Source organism: Salvelinus alpinus, chromosome 14, assembly GCF_045679555.1.
Source record: "Salvelinus alpinus chromosome 14, SLU_Salpinus.1, whole genome shotgun sequence".
NCBI lineage: Eukaryota > Metazoa > Chordata > Actinopteri > Salmoniformes > Salmonidae > Salvelinus > Salvelinus alpinus.
The window spans coordinates 45,206,139-45,223,502 of NC_092099.1; the positions used below are offsets into that span (position 1 = coordinate 45,206,139).

The window sequence follows — 17,364 nt, forward strand, 5'->3', positions numbered from 1 at the left end:
ACAAATTAGTTCTTAATGCAACCGCTGATTTACATTTTTAAAATTATCCTTACTTTTCAATACAGGGTTCGCCAAGTGAAGCTATACCAAACAAAATGGCGAAATATGCGTTTAAAATATTTCGACAGAACAACAATTTATCATATTAAATATTGCTTACTTTGAGCTGTTCTTCCATCATATTCTTGGGCAATGTATCCTTTCTATGTTATAAACGTCTTTTGGTCGATAGATGTCCTCTGTCCTTCGAAATATCCACTAACGATCGAACGGGACCCCAAAACGTGTCCAAAGTTTCAGAGTGCACAACAAAGAAATTCCTCAAAATCGCACTAAACGGATATAAATTGCTATAAAACGGTTCAAATTAACTACATTATGATGTTTTTAACAACTATAACGACTGAAAACATGACCGGAGAAATATTGCTGGTTAGACAAGGATTTGGAATGAGGCAAGTCCGATGTCCTTCACGCTTCAGGCGCGCGACGAGAAAGGGCGGTCCCTATACATTTTGTGGTTTTATAATGGCTGGGATTGTGCAATAGACTCCATTCAAAACGTGATGACGTACAGACACCCAGAGGAAGACGTAGGCAGTGTCGGTTTCTTCATAGCATTCACTGTCGCCTTAAAAACAGACTCCAGATCAGGGGTAAAAATTTCTGGAATCTGACCCCTGTCATGAAAAGTGCTGTAGATTTTGTTCTGTACCACTCAGAGACAAAATTCCAACTTCTATAGAAACTAGAAGGTGTTTTCTATCCAATAATAACAATAATATGCATATTGTACGATCAAGAATTTAGCACGAGGCAGTTTAATTTGGAGACCCAAATATGCTAATGCGGAACAGCACCCCCTATAGTTGCAAGAAGTTTTAATGTGTGAAAGTTAAATATTTAAAAAAAAATAGATTTTGAATTTCGCGCCCTGCAATTGAGCTGGATGTTGTCATAAGTGTACCGGTGTCGGGCCAGCCAGCCTAACAGGTTAATGTTAGATCCCTCACTTCCAAGGCAGTTATAGTCAATCAACTTATCACTGATCATAATCTTGATGTGTTGACCTGACTGAAACATTGCTTAAGCCTGATGAATTTACTGTGGGGCAGCACTGAGTAACCTGGAAAGAGGTGGCCATTTCAAACGGCCTCCTACTCAATTCTTGCTCGTACAATATACATATTATCATTACTATTGGATAGAAAACACTCTCTAGTTTCTTTAACCGTTTTGAATTATTTCTCTAAGTGAACCAGAACTCTTTCTGCAGCCCATTTCCTATCCGGAAGTGAGATTTCCAAAAGCGAGGTCTCTCTTCAAGAGCTTGTCTATAAAAGGGCATGTCACTTGGGACTATAGAAACACGTCATACACCTTCCCTTGGGTGTCATGCGGAAGTGAGAGCAGAAAGGACTTGAATATCTCGTTCAGGGATTGAATACAACCTCTTGGAGTGAGAGGTACGCCATAATTTTTTTTTTGATGGCTGAAGTTCGACCTGGAATTGCCTCCTGGAAAACCGTCATTATAGGTGAATATGATCTCTGGCTCGGATTTTTTTTGATACATGTGAACAAATCATCGTAATGTATGTTTTTTCAATATAGTTTAATTTTACATTTACATTTAAGTCATTTAGCAGACGCTCTCATCCAGAGCGACTTACAAATTGGTGCATTCACCTTATGACATCCAGTGGAACAACCACTTTACAATAGTGCATCTAAATCTTTTAAGGGGGGGGGGGGGGGGGGTCAGAAGGATTACTTTATCCTATCCTAGGTATTCCTTAAAGAGGTGGGGTTTCAGGTGTCTCCGGAAGGTGGTGATTGACTCCGCTGTCCTGGCGTCGTGAGGGAGTTTGTTCCACCATTGGGGTGCCAGAGCAGCGAACAGTTTTGACTGGGCTGAGCGGGAACTGTACTTCCTCAGTGGTAGGGAGGCGAGCAGGCCAGAGGTGGATGAACGCAGTGCCCTTGTTTGGGTGTAGGGCCTGATCAGAGCCTGAAGGTACTGAGGTGCCGTTCCCCTCACAGCTCCGTAGGCAAGCACCATGGTCTTGTAGCGGATGCGAGCTTCAACTGGAAGCCAGTGGAGAGAGCGGAGGAGCGGGGTGACGTGAGAGAACTTGGGAAGGTTGAACACCAGACGGGCTGCGGCGTTCTGGATGAGTTGTAGGGGTTTAATGGCACAGGCAGGGAGCCCAGCCAACAGCGAGTTGCAGTAATCCAGACGGGAGATGACAAGTGCCTGGATTAGGACCTGCGCCGCTTCCTGTGTGAGGCAGGGTCGTACTCTGCGGATGTTGTAGAGCATGAACCTACAGGAACGGGCCACCGCCTTGATGTTAGTTGAGAACGACAGGGTGTTGTCCAGGATCACGCCAAGGTTCTTAGCGCTCTGGGAGGAGGACACAATGGAGTTGTCAACCGTGATGGCGAGATCATGGAACGGGCAGTCCTTCCCCGGGAGGAAGAGCAGCTCCGTCTTGCCGAGGTTCAGCTTGAGGTGGTGGTCCGTCATCCACACTGATATGTCTGCCAGACATGCAGAGATGCGATTCGCCACCTGGTCATCAGAAGGGGGAAAGGAGAAGATTAATTGTGTGTCGTCTGCATAGTAATGATAGGAGAGACCATGTGAGGTTATGACAGAGCCAAGTGACTTGGTGTATAGCGAGAATAGGAGAGGGCCTAGAACAGAGCCCTGGGGGACACCAGTGGTGAGAGCACGTGGTGAGGAGACAGATTCTCGCCACGCCACCTGGTAAAAGCGACCTGTCAGGTAGGACGCAATCCAAGCGTGGGCCGCGCCGGAGATGCCCAACTCGGAGAGGGTGGAGAGGAGGATCTGATGGTTCACAGTATCGAAGGCAGCCGATAGGTCTAGGAGGATGAGAGCAGAGGAGAGAGAGTTAGCTTTAGCAGTGCGGAGTGCCTCCGTGATACAGAGAAGAGCAGACTCAGTTGAATGACTAGTCTTGAAACCTGACTGATTTGGATCAAGAAGGTCATTCTGAGAGAGATAACGGGAGAGCTGGCCAAGGACGGCACGTTCGAGAGTTTTGGAGAGAAAAGAAAGAAGGGATACTGGTCTGTAGTTGTTGACATCGGAGGGATCGAGTGTAGGTTTTTTCAGCAGGGGTGCAACTCTCGCTCTCTTGAAGACGGAAGGGACGTAGCCAGCGGTCAAGGATGAGTTGATGAGCGAGGTGAGGTAAGGGAGAAGGTCTCCGGAAATGGTCTGGAGAAGAGAGGAGGGGATAGGGTCAAGCTGGCAGGTTGTTGGGCGGCCGGCCGTCACAAGACGCGAGATTTCATCTGGAGAGAGAGGGGAGAAAGAGGTCAGAGCACAGGGTAGGGCAGTGTGAGCAGAACCAGCGGTGTCGTTTGACTTAGCAAACGAGGATCGGATGTCGTCGACCTTCTTTTCAAAATGGTTGACGAAGTCATCTGCAGAGAGGGAGGAGGGGGGAGGAGGGGGAGGAGGATTCAGGAGGGAGGAGAAGGTGGCAAAGAGCTTCCTAGGGTTAGAGGCAGATGCTTGGAATTTAGAGTGGTAGAAAGTGGCTTTAGCAGCAGAGACAGAAGAGGAAAATGTAGAGAGGAGGGAGTGAAAGGATGCCAGGTCCGCAAGGAGGCGAGTTTTTCTCCATTTCCGCTCGGCTGCCCGGAGCCCTGTTCTGTGAGCTCGCAATGAGTCGTCGAGCCACGGAGCAGGAGGGGAGGACCGAGCCGGCCTGGAGGATAGGGGACATAGAGAGTCAAAGGATGCAGAAAGGGAGGAGAGGAGGGTTGAGGAGGCATAATCAGGAGATAGGTTGGAGAAGGTTTGAGCAGAGGGAAGAGATGATAGGATGGAAGAGGAGAGAGTAGCGGGGGAGAGAGAGCGAAGGTTGGGACGGCGCGATACCATCCGAGTAGGGGCAGTGTGGGAAGTGTTGGATGAGAGCGAGAGGGAAAAGGATACAAGGTAGTGGTCGGAGACTTGGAGGGGAGTTGCAATGAGGTTAGTGGAAGAACAGCATCTAGTAAAGATGAGGTCAAGCGTATTGCCTGCCTTGTGAGTAGGGGGGGAAGGTGAGAGGGTGAGGTCAAAAGAGGAGAGGAGTGGAAAGAAGGAGGCAGAGAGGAATGAGTCAAAGGTAGACGTGGGGAGGTTAAAGTCACCCAGAACTGTGAGAGGTGAGCCGTCCTCAGGAAAGGAGCTTATCAGGGCATCAAGCTCATTGATGAACTCTCCAAGGGAACCTGGAGGGCGATAAATGATAAGGATGTTAAGCTTGAAAGGGCTGGTAACTGTGACAGCATGGATAATTAGCAATCTCACTGGAATAAAGACCTCCTCCATTCCTGACATTATTGAAAGAGATTGTGATACCTCACATCTCAAAATAGGGCGACTTAAAACTTCTTATGGGTGCAAGGGGCAGCATTGAGTAACCTGGAAAGAGGTGGCCATTTCAAACGGCCTCCTACTCAATTCTTGCTCGTACAATATGCATATTATCATTACTATTGGATAGAAAACACTCTCTAGTTTCTTAAACAGTTTGAATTATTTCTCTAAGTGAACCAGAACTCTTTATGCAGCCCATTTCCTATCCGGAAGTGAGATTTCCAAAAGCGAGGTCTTTTTTCAAGAGCTTGTCACTTACATTTAAGTCATTTAGCAGACGCTCTTATCCAGAGGGACTTACAAATTGGAAAGTTCATACATATTCATCCTGGTCCCCCCGTGGGAATTGAACCCTGGTCCCCCCGTGGCAATTGAACCCACAACCCTGGAGTTGCAAGCACCATGCTCTACCAACTGAGCCACACGGGACCACTTGGGACTATAGAAACACGTCATACACCTTCCCTTGGGTGTCATGCGGAAGTGAGAGCAGAAATGACTTGAATATCTCGTTCTGGGATTGAATACATCCTCTTGGAGTGAGAGGTCCGCCATTATTTTTTTTTCCGAAGGCGCGAAGTTGGATCTGGAATTGCCTCCTGGAAAACCGTCGTTATAGGTGAATATGATCTCCGGCTTCGATTTTATTTGATACATGTTTTTTCTATATAGTTTAATTATATTAATGAAATTTATTCGGGACTTTAGACGTGATGCGTTGGAAGAATTTGTTCAAGAAGGAGAGGTTAGCGCCGCACGGCCAGTGTGCTTGCTAATTCAAGAGGGAAATAGTTAGTTCTGGATCCAAACAAAGACGGTTCTGGACAATGGACCCCTTTACAACATTCTGATGGAAGATCATCAAAGATAAGGACCCAATTTGGGATGCTATTTCATATATCTGTCGAACTGTGCTATCGCTACCGATTACTTGGAATCAATGCTGTTGTGTGTTAGCTATTGCAGTAAGCTAATATAACAATATATTGTGTTTTCGCTGTAAAACACTTAAGAAATCGGAAATATTGTCTGTATTCACAAGATCTTTGTCTTTCATTTTGCTGTACACTATATATTTTTCTGAAATGTTTTATGATGAGTAATTAGGTAGTTGACGTTGGTGTCTGTATTTACTCTGGCTACTCCCGTGCTATTTCTGACTGTAGCTATGATGGTAGCATCAATGTAAAACTGATTTATAGCTCAAATATGCACATTTTTCGAACAAAACATAGATTTATTGTGTAACATGTTATAGGACTGTCATCTGAGGAAGTTGTTTCTAGGTTTGTTTGGTTGGATCTTGGTTAGTTAGGTTGGCTTTGTGCATGCTACCTGTGCTGTGAAAAATGTCTGTCCTCTTTTGTATTTGGTGGTGAACTAACATAAATATACGTGGTGTTTTTGCTGTAAAACATTTTAAAAATCGGACACGTTGGCTGGATTCACAAGCTGTTTATCTTTCAAATGCTGTATTGGACTTGTTAATGTGTGAAAGTTAAATATTTAAAAAAAAAATGATTTTGAATTTCGCGCCCTGCAATTGAGCTGGATGTTGTCATAAGTGTACCGGTGTCGGGCCAGCCAGCCTAACAGGTTAATGTTAGATCCCTCACTTCCAAGGCAGTTATAGTCAATCAACTTATCACTGATCATAATCTTGATGTGTTGACCTGACTGAAACATTGCTTAAGCCTGATGAATTTACTGTGGGGCAGCACTGAGTAACCTGGAAAGAGGTGGCCATTTCAAACGGCCTCCTACTCAATTCTTGCTCGTACAATATGCATATTATCATTACTATTGGATAGAAAACACTCTCTAGTTTCTTTAACCGTTTTGAATTATTTCTCTAAGTGAACCAGAACTCTTTCTGCAGCCCATTTCCTATCCGGAAGTGAGATTTCCAAAAGCGAGGTCTCTCTTCAAGAGCTTGTCTATAAAAGGGCATGTCACTTGGGACTATAGAAACACGTCATACACCTTCCCTTGGGTGTCATGCGGAAGTGAGAGCAGAAAGGACTTGAATATCTCGTTCAGGGATTGAATACAACCTCTTGGAGTGAGAGGTACGCCATATTTTTTTTTTTTGATGGCTGAAGTTCGACCTGGAATTGCCTCCTGGAAAACCGTCATTATAGGTGAATATGATCTCTGGCTCGGATTTTTTTTGATACATGTGAACAAATCATCGTAATGTATGTTTTTTCAATATAGTTTAATTTTACATTTACATTTAAGTCATTTAGCAGACGCTCTCATCCAGAGCGACTTACAAATTGGTGCATTCACCTTATGACATCCAGTGGAACAACCACTTTACAATAGTGCATCTAAATCTTTTAAGGGGGGGGGGGGGGGGGTCAGAAGGATTACTTTATCCTATCCTAGGTATTCCTTAAAGAGGTGGGGTTTCAGGTGTCTCCGGAAGGTGGTGATTGACTCCGCTGTCCTGGCGTCGTGAGGGAGTTTGTTCCACCATTGGGGTGCCAGAGCAGCGAACAGTTTTGACTGGGCTGAGCGGGAACTGTACTTCCTCAGTGGTAGGGAGGCGAGCAGGCCAGAGGTGGATGAACGCAGTGCCCTTGTTTGGGTGTAGGGCCTGATCAGAGCCTGAAGGTACTGAGGTGCCGTTCCCCTCACAGCTCCGTAGGCAAGCACCATGGTCTTGTAGCGGATGCGAGCTTCAACTGGAAGCCAGTGGAGAGAGCGGAGGAGCGGGGTGACGTGAGAGAACTTGGGAAGGTTGAACACCAGACGGGCTGCGGCGTTCTGGATGAGTTGTAGGGGTTTAATGGCACAGGCAGGGAGCCCAGCCAACAGCGAGTTGCAGTAATCCAGACGGGAGATGACAAGTGCCTGGATTAGGACCTGCGCCGCTTCCTGTGTGAGGCAGGGTCGTACTCTGCGGATGTTGTAGAGCATGAACCTACAGGAACGGGCCACCGCCTTGATGTTAGTTGAGAACGACAGGGTGTTGTCCAGGATCACGCCAAGGTTCTTAGCGCTCTGGGAGGAGGACACAATGGAGTTGTCAACCGTGATGGCGAGATCATGGAACGGGCAGTCCTTCCCCGGGAGGAAGAGCAGCTCCGTCTTGCCGAGGTTCAGCTTGAGGTGGTGGTCCGTCATCCACACTGATATGTCTGCCAGACATGCAGAGATGCGATTCGCCACCTGGTCATCAGAAGGGGGAAAGGAGAAGATTAATTGTGTGTCGTCTGCATAGCAATGATAGGAGAGACCATGTGAGGTTATGACAGAGCCAAGTGACTTGGTGTATAGCGAGAATAGGAGAGGGCCTAGAACAGAGCCCTGGGGGACACCAGTGGTGAGAGCACGTGGTGAGGAGACAGATTCTCGCCACGCCACCTGGTAGGAGCGACCTGTCAGGTAGGACGCAATCCAAGCGTGGGCCGCGCCGGAGATGCCCAACTCGGAGAGGGTGGAGAGGAGGATCTGATGGTTCACAGTATCGAAGGCAGCCGATAGGTCTAGGAGGATGAGAGCAGAGGAGAGAGAGTTAGCTTTAGCAGTGCGGAGTGCCTCCGTGATACAGAGAAGAGCAGTCTCAGTTGAATGACTAGTCTTGAAACCTGACTGATTTGGATCAAGAAGGTCATTCTGAGAGAGATAACGGGAGAGCTGGCCAAGGACGGCATGTTCGAGAGTTTTGGAGAGAAAAGAAAGAAGGGATACTGGTCTGTAGTTGTTGACATCGGAGGGATCGAGTGTAGGTTTTTTCAGCAGGGGTGCAACTCTCGCTCTCTTGAAGACGGAAGGGACGTAGCCAGCGGTCAAGGATGAGTTGATGAGCGAGGTGAGGTAAGGGAGAAGGTCTCCGGAAATGGTCTGGAGAAGAGAGGAGGGGATAGGGTCAAGCGGGCAGGTTGTTGGGCGGCCGGCCGTCACAAGACGCGAGATTTCATCTGGAGAGAGAGGGGAGAAAGAGGTCAGAGCACAGGGTAGGGCAGTGTGAGCAGAACCAGCGGTGTCGTTTGACTTAGCAAACGAGGATCGGATGTCGTCGACCTTCTTTTCAAAATGGTTGACGAAGTCATCTGCAGAGAGGGAGGAGGGGGGAGGAGGGGGAGCAGGATTCAGGAGGGAGGAGAAGGTGGCAAAGAGCTTCCTAGGGTTAGAGGCAGATGCTTGGAATTTAGAGTGGTAGAAAGTGGCTTTAGCAGCAGAGACAGAAGAGGAAAATGTAGAGAGGAGGGAGTGAAAGGATGCCAGGTCCGCAAGGAGGCGAGTTTTCCTCCATTTCCGCTCGGCTGCCCGGAGCCCTGTTCTGTGAGCTCGCAATGAGACGTCGAGCCACGGAGCAGGAGGGGAGGACCGAGCCGGCCTGGAGGATAGGGGACATAGAGAGTCAAAGGATGCAGAAAGGGAGGAGAGGAGGGTTGAGGAGGCATAATCAGGAGATAGGTTGGAGAAGGTTTGAGCAGAGGGAAGAGATGATAGGATGGAAGAGGAGAGAGTAGCGGGGGAGAGAGAGCGAAGGTTGGGACGGCGCGATACCATCCGAGTAGGGGCAGTGTGGGAAGTGTTGGATGAGAGCGAGAGGGAAAAGGATACAAGGTAGTGGTCGGAGACTTGGAGGGGAGTTGCAATGAGGTTAGTGGAAGAACAGCATCTAGTAAAGATGAGGTCAAGCGTATTGCCTGCCTTGTGAGTAGGGGGGGAAGGTGAGAGGGTGAGGTCAAAAGAGGAGAGGAGTGGAAAGAAGGAGGCAGAGAGGAATGAGTCAAAGGTAGACGTGGGGAGGTTAAAGTCACCCAGAACTGTGAGAGGTGAGCCGTCCTCAGGAAAGGAGCTTATCAGGGCATCAAGCTCATTGATGAACTCTCCAAGGGAACCTGGAGGGCGATAAATGATAAGGATGTTAAGCTTGAAAGGGCTGGTAACTGTGACAGCATGGAATTCAAAGGAGGCGATAGACAGATGGGTAAGGGGAGAAAGGGAGAAAGACCACTTGGGAGAGATGAGGATCCCGGTGCCACCACCCCGCTGACCAGAAGCTCTCGGGGTGTGCGAGAACACGTGGGCAGACGAGGAGAGAGCAGTAGGAGTAGCAGTGTTATCTGTGGTGATCCATGTTTCCGTCAGTGCCAAGAAGTCGAGGGACTGGAGGGAAGCATAGGCTGAGATGAACTCTGCCTTGTTGGCCGCAGATCGGCAGTTCCAGAGGCTGCCGGAGACCTGGAACTCCACGTGGGTCGTGCGCGCTGGGACCACCAGGTTAGGGTGGCCGCGGCCATGCGGTGTGAAGCGTTTGTATGGTCTGTGCAGAGAGGAGAGAACAGGGATAGACAGACACATAGTTGACAGGCTACAGAAGAGGCTACGCTAATAATCAGATTATTGAAATTTTTTCGGGAGTTTTGCCGTGTTCCGTTCTCTGACTTTGTTGTCGTTGGAGAGATCCGTGCCACTTGGCTACTTTCAATGCTAATTGAAGAGGGATATTTGCCATTCTGAATCCAAACAACGACTCATCTGGACAGAGGACACATGTTTCAACATTCTGATGAAAGATCAGCCAAAGTAAGACTCATTTTATGATGTTATTTCATATATCTGTCGTGCATGTGAACGGGTCGTGGGCGCCCAAATGTGTCTCTCTATTGTGGCTACGCTAATATAGCGATACATTTTGTTTTCGCTGTAAAACATTTAATAAATCGGAAATATTGTTTGGAATCACAAGTTGCCTATCTTTCAATTGCTGCAAACTATATATTTTTCGGAAATGTTTTATGATGAGTAATTAGCTATTTGACGTTGGTGTCTGTAAATATTGCGGCTGCTTTCGGTGCACTTTCTGATTGTAGCTGAAATGTAAAATATGATTTATACCTGAAATATGCAAATTTTTCGAAAAAAAATATGCTATGCAATAAATATGTTATCAGACTGTCATCTGATGAATTTGTTTCTTGGTTAGTGGCTATTTATATCTTTATTTGGTCGAATTTGTGATAGCACCTGATGGAGTAAGAAACTGATGGAGTTAGAAAAGTGGTGTCATTTGCTAACGTGGTTAGCTAATAGATTTACATATTTTGTCCTCCCTGTAAAACATTTTAAAAATCGGACATGTTGGTTTGATTCACAAGAAGTTTATCTTTCATCTGGTGTCTTGGACTTGTTAATGTGTGAAAGTTAAATATTTTAAAAAAATAGCTTTTGAATTTCGCGCCCTGCACTTGAGCTGGATGTTGTCATAAGTGTACCGGTGTCGGGCTTGCAGTCCAAACAGGTTAAATGAGGCCTCACCTCCTGGTTACACTAATGACTATATCCCCCGCGCATCCCGCTAGAGAGGAGGTGTTGCTAACATTTATGATAGCAAATTTCAATTTCCAACAAAAAAAAAATGACGTTTTCATTTTTTGAGCTTCTAGTCATGAGCTCTATGCAGCCTACTCAATCACTTTTTATAGCTACTGTTTACATATATATCGTTCCTCGCTGAGTTCCCTGAATTCCTATCGGACCTTGTAGTCATGGCAGATAATATTACAGTTTTTGGTGACTTTATTGTTCACATGGAAAAATCCACAGACCCACTCCAAAAGGCTTTCGGTGTCATCATCGACTCAGTGGGTTTTGTCCAACATGTCTCCTGACCTACTTACTGCCACAGTCATACTTTGGACCTAGCTTTGTCCCGTGGAATAAATGTTGTGGATCTTTATTTGGACTGAAAAGCAGTGCCGAGCACCTATGAATGGCAGGTCTTACCCTTCGTAACGATGTGTAGTCCCTGCTGTGCCATCTATGCCCTCCAGAAACATTCTCAGGACCACCATGATGGCAACACGGATGTTCAGGAGTCAGTCGAGCAAACCTTCTATGTTGACAATGCTCTCCAAACTCTACCCATGGGGACCAAAGCAAAGTCGTTGGTGGACAGGCTGCAAAGCTGCCTCTTGGCCGGGGGTTGAATGGGCCAGTAACATTTCCTCTGTGGAACACCTTCCTCCAGAAGGGAGGTCAAAGAGCAGTGAGCTATGGCTCTCCCAGACCACCATCCACAAGAACCAACTCTGGGCCTGAGCTGTTAGCCAGACACCCTCGGCTACAAACGTCGAACTGTCCATAGAGAAGAGGAACCAACCTTGAGGGTCATTTACAGAGTTTACAAGCCAACTCCACCTTATCCTCCAGTGACAGGGGGGTCAGATCATCATAGTGTTATGACAGATGGCAAAACCTACCTCCTTCCTTCAACTGCCCTTGGTGCTCCATGGGGCAGCAGTACCACTCCCTTTCATCATCCTCCTGCCTGACCAGATTCAGTCACTCCCAACTTGGGGATAAGCGACAGCTCTCCGCCCCAAACTATCTATGCTGACAGTGATGTCAGTAGCCTCTTCTCTTTTTTCTCTTTTTCAACTGGCCTCTTCAATCCAGCATTTTGTATATGAAATCTAATGTTTCATGAGGCGACATTATAGATCGTCACCTTTAACTTGAGGGTATTTTCATACATATGTTTACCGTTTAGGAACAAATACTAATTTTGTATCTAGTCACCCCATTTGAAGAAGTCATAGGTATTTGGACACCTTCACTTGTAGTGTATTAAAGGTTGTAACACTCTAAACGTAAAGTTCAGTTAAATTATGTATTTAGAAATTGATTCCCTTACCCTGTAAACGGTCTATGAACTTCAACAATGAGTGACTGCAATCCACACTTTGGTTTAGGTAGTCAGGGCCAACAAACAAGAATGTTATCATTTTCAGACAAACACGTTACTTCCTTCAGCACACTACTACAACAGAGTGACTGTTTTGGAATAAAATGTTCAATATATTTCCTTTAACATCCTCTGTGTTGTGTGCTTATTGTTTAACCATTGATATGTTCTAGGTCATTGTGAGAACTTAAGGAGCGTCTGGTCCTGCTGGAATGTCTACCAATAGAATGTCCATCTTATTGTGATAAATTACACTGTTCACTGTTCAAAACATTTATCAAGTATTAGGAAGTATGAATAGGCCTCACTTTAGATTAGGGACTGCAAGACTACTTTACTATTAATCAGTAAATGGTTTATAAGAACATGTATTAAACATCTGATGAATGATCTTCTGAATCATTATTACATAATATAAACGTTGTTTAAAAATGTATGAAAAACTAGCTTACAAAAAACAATATGGGAGTAATGATAAATAAATTATGAATAAACTATTTACTAATCCATTATAAACTATTTAGTGTGTTACCCAATCTCTATATTCCTTCAGAGTAAACAGTATCAGAGAGAGTTGCTCTTGTGTGACCCCTGACCTGGCAGCAGTGATGTAGTGAGAGTAGTGGTAGTGTTCATACCCAGTATGTTGAGGTTGAAGTGTCTGCTGTGGTCTCCTGCTCTGTTGTGTTGAATAATTCATGTATATACTGTAGTAGTTATTTATAAATGTGAGAATACCTAGCTTAGTAACATTTCAGAAATGTGGCCTTAATATTAAATGGTGAGCAAACAGAAATGCCTTACAAATGGTTTATTACTGAATGTTATTATAAAGTGTTACCCATAATTGCATATTTACATTTACATTTAAGTCATTTAGCAGACGCTCTTATCCAGAGCGACTTACATTTTACCATCAACTACTACCATCAACTACTCAACTACACAATACAGAAGTTATTTAGACCTGTACGTTATCTGATATCATGCAGTATTGTACATTTCAACTTTACTGCACTTGATGTTAAGCAACATACAGAATGACTCGTGACGTCCTCAAAATGTACTATGAGAACACTTACATACTATTTGTCAATAAGTAACACGGAGCAACGACAGACTTAGGTATTTGGAGTACAATGTCCTTTATAAAACAATCTTATGCCTTTATGCCATTTCCAATTTATTCCAATCCAATCTAGCCAAATCATTCTGTATCAACACCAAATGTATCAATCATGACAACACTGAGATAAGTAATGTCGGTGTATTGTTACATTAAATAATTACAACAATTGAAGAACAAAACTATATCAAACCTATGTTTGCCGAACTAGTGAATCATATTATAGGAACTATAAACGTCTTATCTTCAAAGTTAAAATAAGTTTAGCTGTCACTTTGAACCATGGATAAAAGAAAGCATAAATTATTGGATTAATTAAGGAATTAACAAGTGGCAGAAAACTGACGAAATATGATATTAAATGATCACCTAAAACTGAAGAAAAAAAGTAAATAAATAGAGTTGGAATCCAACAAATGAAATAGGTGAAAACAACAATAGCTAGAGTTTTTGCTGCTTTTCTCTCAGACTTATTTGCCTGTACAGTTTTAACACCAGACACACTGGCAGCCTCTTTAGAAAATACCTTTCTGGCCTGTGATCTGGCCACCACAAAGATTTTCATATAAAGTGTTATAATAATAGAGCACGGGACAAACATTTTAAGTACAAGGCTAATGATATTAACCCAATTTAACCCTTTAACAATAAAACATTCTGTCAAACACCTACTGGGTATTTGTACATTTACAAAGTTTTTTAAAATAACAGCATTGTATATGATACAACAACACCAGGTAATGGATATAATACAGATACTTCCTGTTATTGTTATTTTAGAGTGGTACAATAAGGGATCACACACAGCAACATAGCGGTCAATAGATATCAAGACCAAATTGCCCAGCGATAAAGTAGTACATAAAAAGGTAATGAAGAAATGAAACACACAGAAATATTCCCCAAAACCCCAGCATGATTCCATTATTGCTACAGTCATTACTGGTATGACAATCAGTCCCACCAGGAGATCTGACGCAGCCAGAGAGAGGATGAGCAGGTTGGTTGGAGTGTGGAGCTGCTTGAAGTGAGAGATGGAGATAATCACCAGTACATTCAAAAATACTGTAACTGCTGAAATCAATGAGAAGAAGATGTACAGTGTTATGTAGATAGATGTCGATAGCAAAACCTTTCTGCAAGAAGAGTTTCCGTCTTGAAAACAGTATTGAATATCTTCATGTTTCTCCATTCGTAATAAAAGGTAAAAATGCTGAGGTCCTTCTCCTGCTTGGTCCTGTGTGTGACCCTGTCAGGTCCGCCTTCTGACAAACTCTGAGCTCTGCCTCTCTATTTATCCCTGTGTTACTGACAGACACTCCCCTCCCCAGGATCTCTGCACGCATGCACGCACACACACACACACACACAAACAAACGTTTGGATAAACAAATAATTAATGAAAGCATGATGTAATGTAATACGGGATTGGATGTTGCTGTGCCCAGCTAGCCTGTCCTTCAGCCTTACTGATAGTTAGAGATGAGAGAAAAGGTACATTTTCTCAAATTCAAATCAAATCAGATGTTATTTGTCACAAGCGCCGATCAGGTGTGGACCTTACAGTGAAATGCTATAGACGTCCTGGACGGCAGGAAGCTTGGCCCGGTGATGCACTGGGCCGTACTCACTACCCTCTGTAGTGCTTTGCGGTTGGAGGCCGAGCAGTTACAAATACCAGGCAGTGATGCAACCAGTCAGGATGCCCTCGATGGTGCAGCTGTAGAACTTTTTGAGGATCTGAGGACCCATGCTAAATCTTTTCAGTCTCCTGAGGGGGAATAGGCTTTGTCGTGCCGTCTTTATGACTGTCTTATCTCCACTGTATGTTTATATACCCTACATTACTCATCTCATATGTATATACAGTACTCTATACCATCTACTGCATCTTGCCTATGCTGTTCTGTACCATCACTCATTCATATATCTTTATGTACATATTCTTTATCCCTTTACACTTGTGTGTATAAGGTAGTAGTTCAAATCAAATAAAATTTTATTTGTCACATACACATGGTTAGCAGATGTTAATGGGAGTATAGCGAAATGCTTGTGCTTCTAGTTCCGACAATGCAGTAATAACCAACAAGTAAACTAACCTAACAATTCCACAACTACTACCTTATACACACAAGTGTAAAGGGATAAAGAATATGTACATAAAGATATATGAATGAGTGATGGTACAGAACGGCATAGGCAAGATGCAGTAGATGGTATAGAGTACAGTATATACATATGAGATGAGTAATGTAGGGTATATAAACATAAAGTGGCATAGTTTAAAGTGGCTAGTGATACATGTATTACATAAGATGGCATGATGCAGTAGATGATATAGAGTACAGTATATACATATACATATGAGATGAGTAATGAAGGGTATGTAAACATTATATTAAGTGACATTGTTTAAAGTGGCTAGTGATACATTTCTACATAATTTCCATCAATTCCCATTATTAAAGTGGCTGGAGTTGAGTCAGTATGTTGGCAGCGGCCACTAAATGTTAGTGGTGGCTGTTTAACAGTCTGATGGCCTTGAGATAGAAGCTGTTTTTTAGTCTCTCGGTCCCTGCTTTGATGCACCTGTACTGACCTCGCCTTCTGGATGATAGCGGGGTGAACAGGCAGTGGCTCGGGTGGTTGTTGTCCTTGATGATCTTTATGGCCTTCCTGTGACATCGGGTGGTGTAGGTGTCCTGGAGGGCATGTAGTTTTCCCCCGGTGATGCGTTGTGCAGACCTCACTACCCTCTGGAGAGCCTTACGGTTGTGGGCAGAGCAGTTGCCATACCAGGTGGTGATACAGCCTGACAGGATGCTCTCGATTGTGCATCTGTAGAAGTTTGTGAGTGCTTTTGGTGACAAGCCAAATTTTTTCAGCCTCCTGAGGTTGAAGAGGCGCTGCTGCGCCTTGTTCACAACGCTGTCTGTGTGGGTGGACCCATTCAGTTTGTCCGTGATGTGTACACCGAGGAACTTAAAACTTTCCACCTTCTCCACTACTGTCCCGTCGATGTGGATAGGGGGGTGCTCCCTCTGCTGTTTCCTGAAGTCCACAATCATCTCCTTTGTTTTGTTGACGTTGAGTGTGAGGTTATTTTCCTGACACCACACTCCGAGGGCCCTCACCTCCTCCCTGTAGGCCGTCTCGTCGTTGTTGGTAATCAAGCCTACCACTGTAGTGTCGTCCGCAAACTTGATGATTGAGTTGGAGTTGTACATGGCCACGCAGTCGTGGCGGTCAATAGATAGTAGTTGTGGAATTGTTAGGTTGTTAGGTTAGGTTAGGTTAAATTACTCGTTGGTTATTACTGCATTGTCGGAACTAGAAGCACAAGCATTTCGCTACACTCGCATTAACATCTGCTAACCATGTGTATGTGACAAATAAAATTTGATTTGATTTGGGTGTGCTTGGACCATGATAGTTTGTTTGTGATGTGGACACCAAGGAACTTGAAGCTCTCAACCTGCTCCACTACAGCCACGTCGATGAGAACGGGGGCGTGCTCGCTCCTCCTTTTCCTGTAGTCCACAATCATCACCTTTGTCTTGATCACTGGCACCCCACGTCCAGGTCTCTGACCTCCTCCCTATAGGCTGTCCCATCTTTGTAGGTGATCAGGCCTACCACTTTTGTGTCATCGGCAAATTTAATGATAGTGTTGGAGTCGTGCCTGGTCATATGGTCATGCAGTCATGAGTGAACAGGGAGTACAGGAGGGGACTGAGCGCGCACCCCTGAGGGGCTGTGTTGTGTTGCGGATATGTTGTTACCTATCCTTACCACCTGGGGGCAGCCCGTCAGGAAGACCATTCTAAGCATTATTAATGGGAAAATATAGTAGGGCTGATGATTTGGTCACTTAAAGGTTTTTAAACATGGGAAATAGGATAACTGTGCAGACTAACTGTTTTTGGGGATGTCAGTGCTCAGTTTAGAACATAATCCACAACCGCAGGAAACGAGATGGCACGTCACATGTCAGCTGGCTAGTGTAGGAAAGCTGACAGTAGGGAAGTTGATGAGAGGGCATGACTTCATGGTGTACACGCTTATAGCACATTCATTCGGAATTAATAGTGGGATTCCATAGGAACATTCCATAGACGTTTAG

General features: G+C 44.7%; 1 protein-coding gene across 1 annotated transcript; it reads right to left on the minus strand.

Annotated features, from left to right (window-relative positions):
- Positions 1-13,467: 13,467 nt before the first annotated feature.
- Positions 13,468-14,488, minus strand: LOC139538256 (trace amine-associated receptor 13c-like). The gene has a single exon (XM_071340105.1). The coding sequence runs from the start codon at positions 14,428-14,430 to the stop codon at positions 13,468-13,470; it is 963 nt and encodes a 320-aa protein (XP_071196206.1). The 5' UTR covers positions 14,431-14,488.
- Between the last annotated feature and the right edge of the window lie 2,876 nt (positions 14,489-17,364).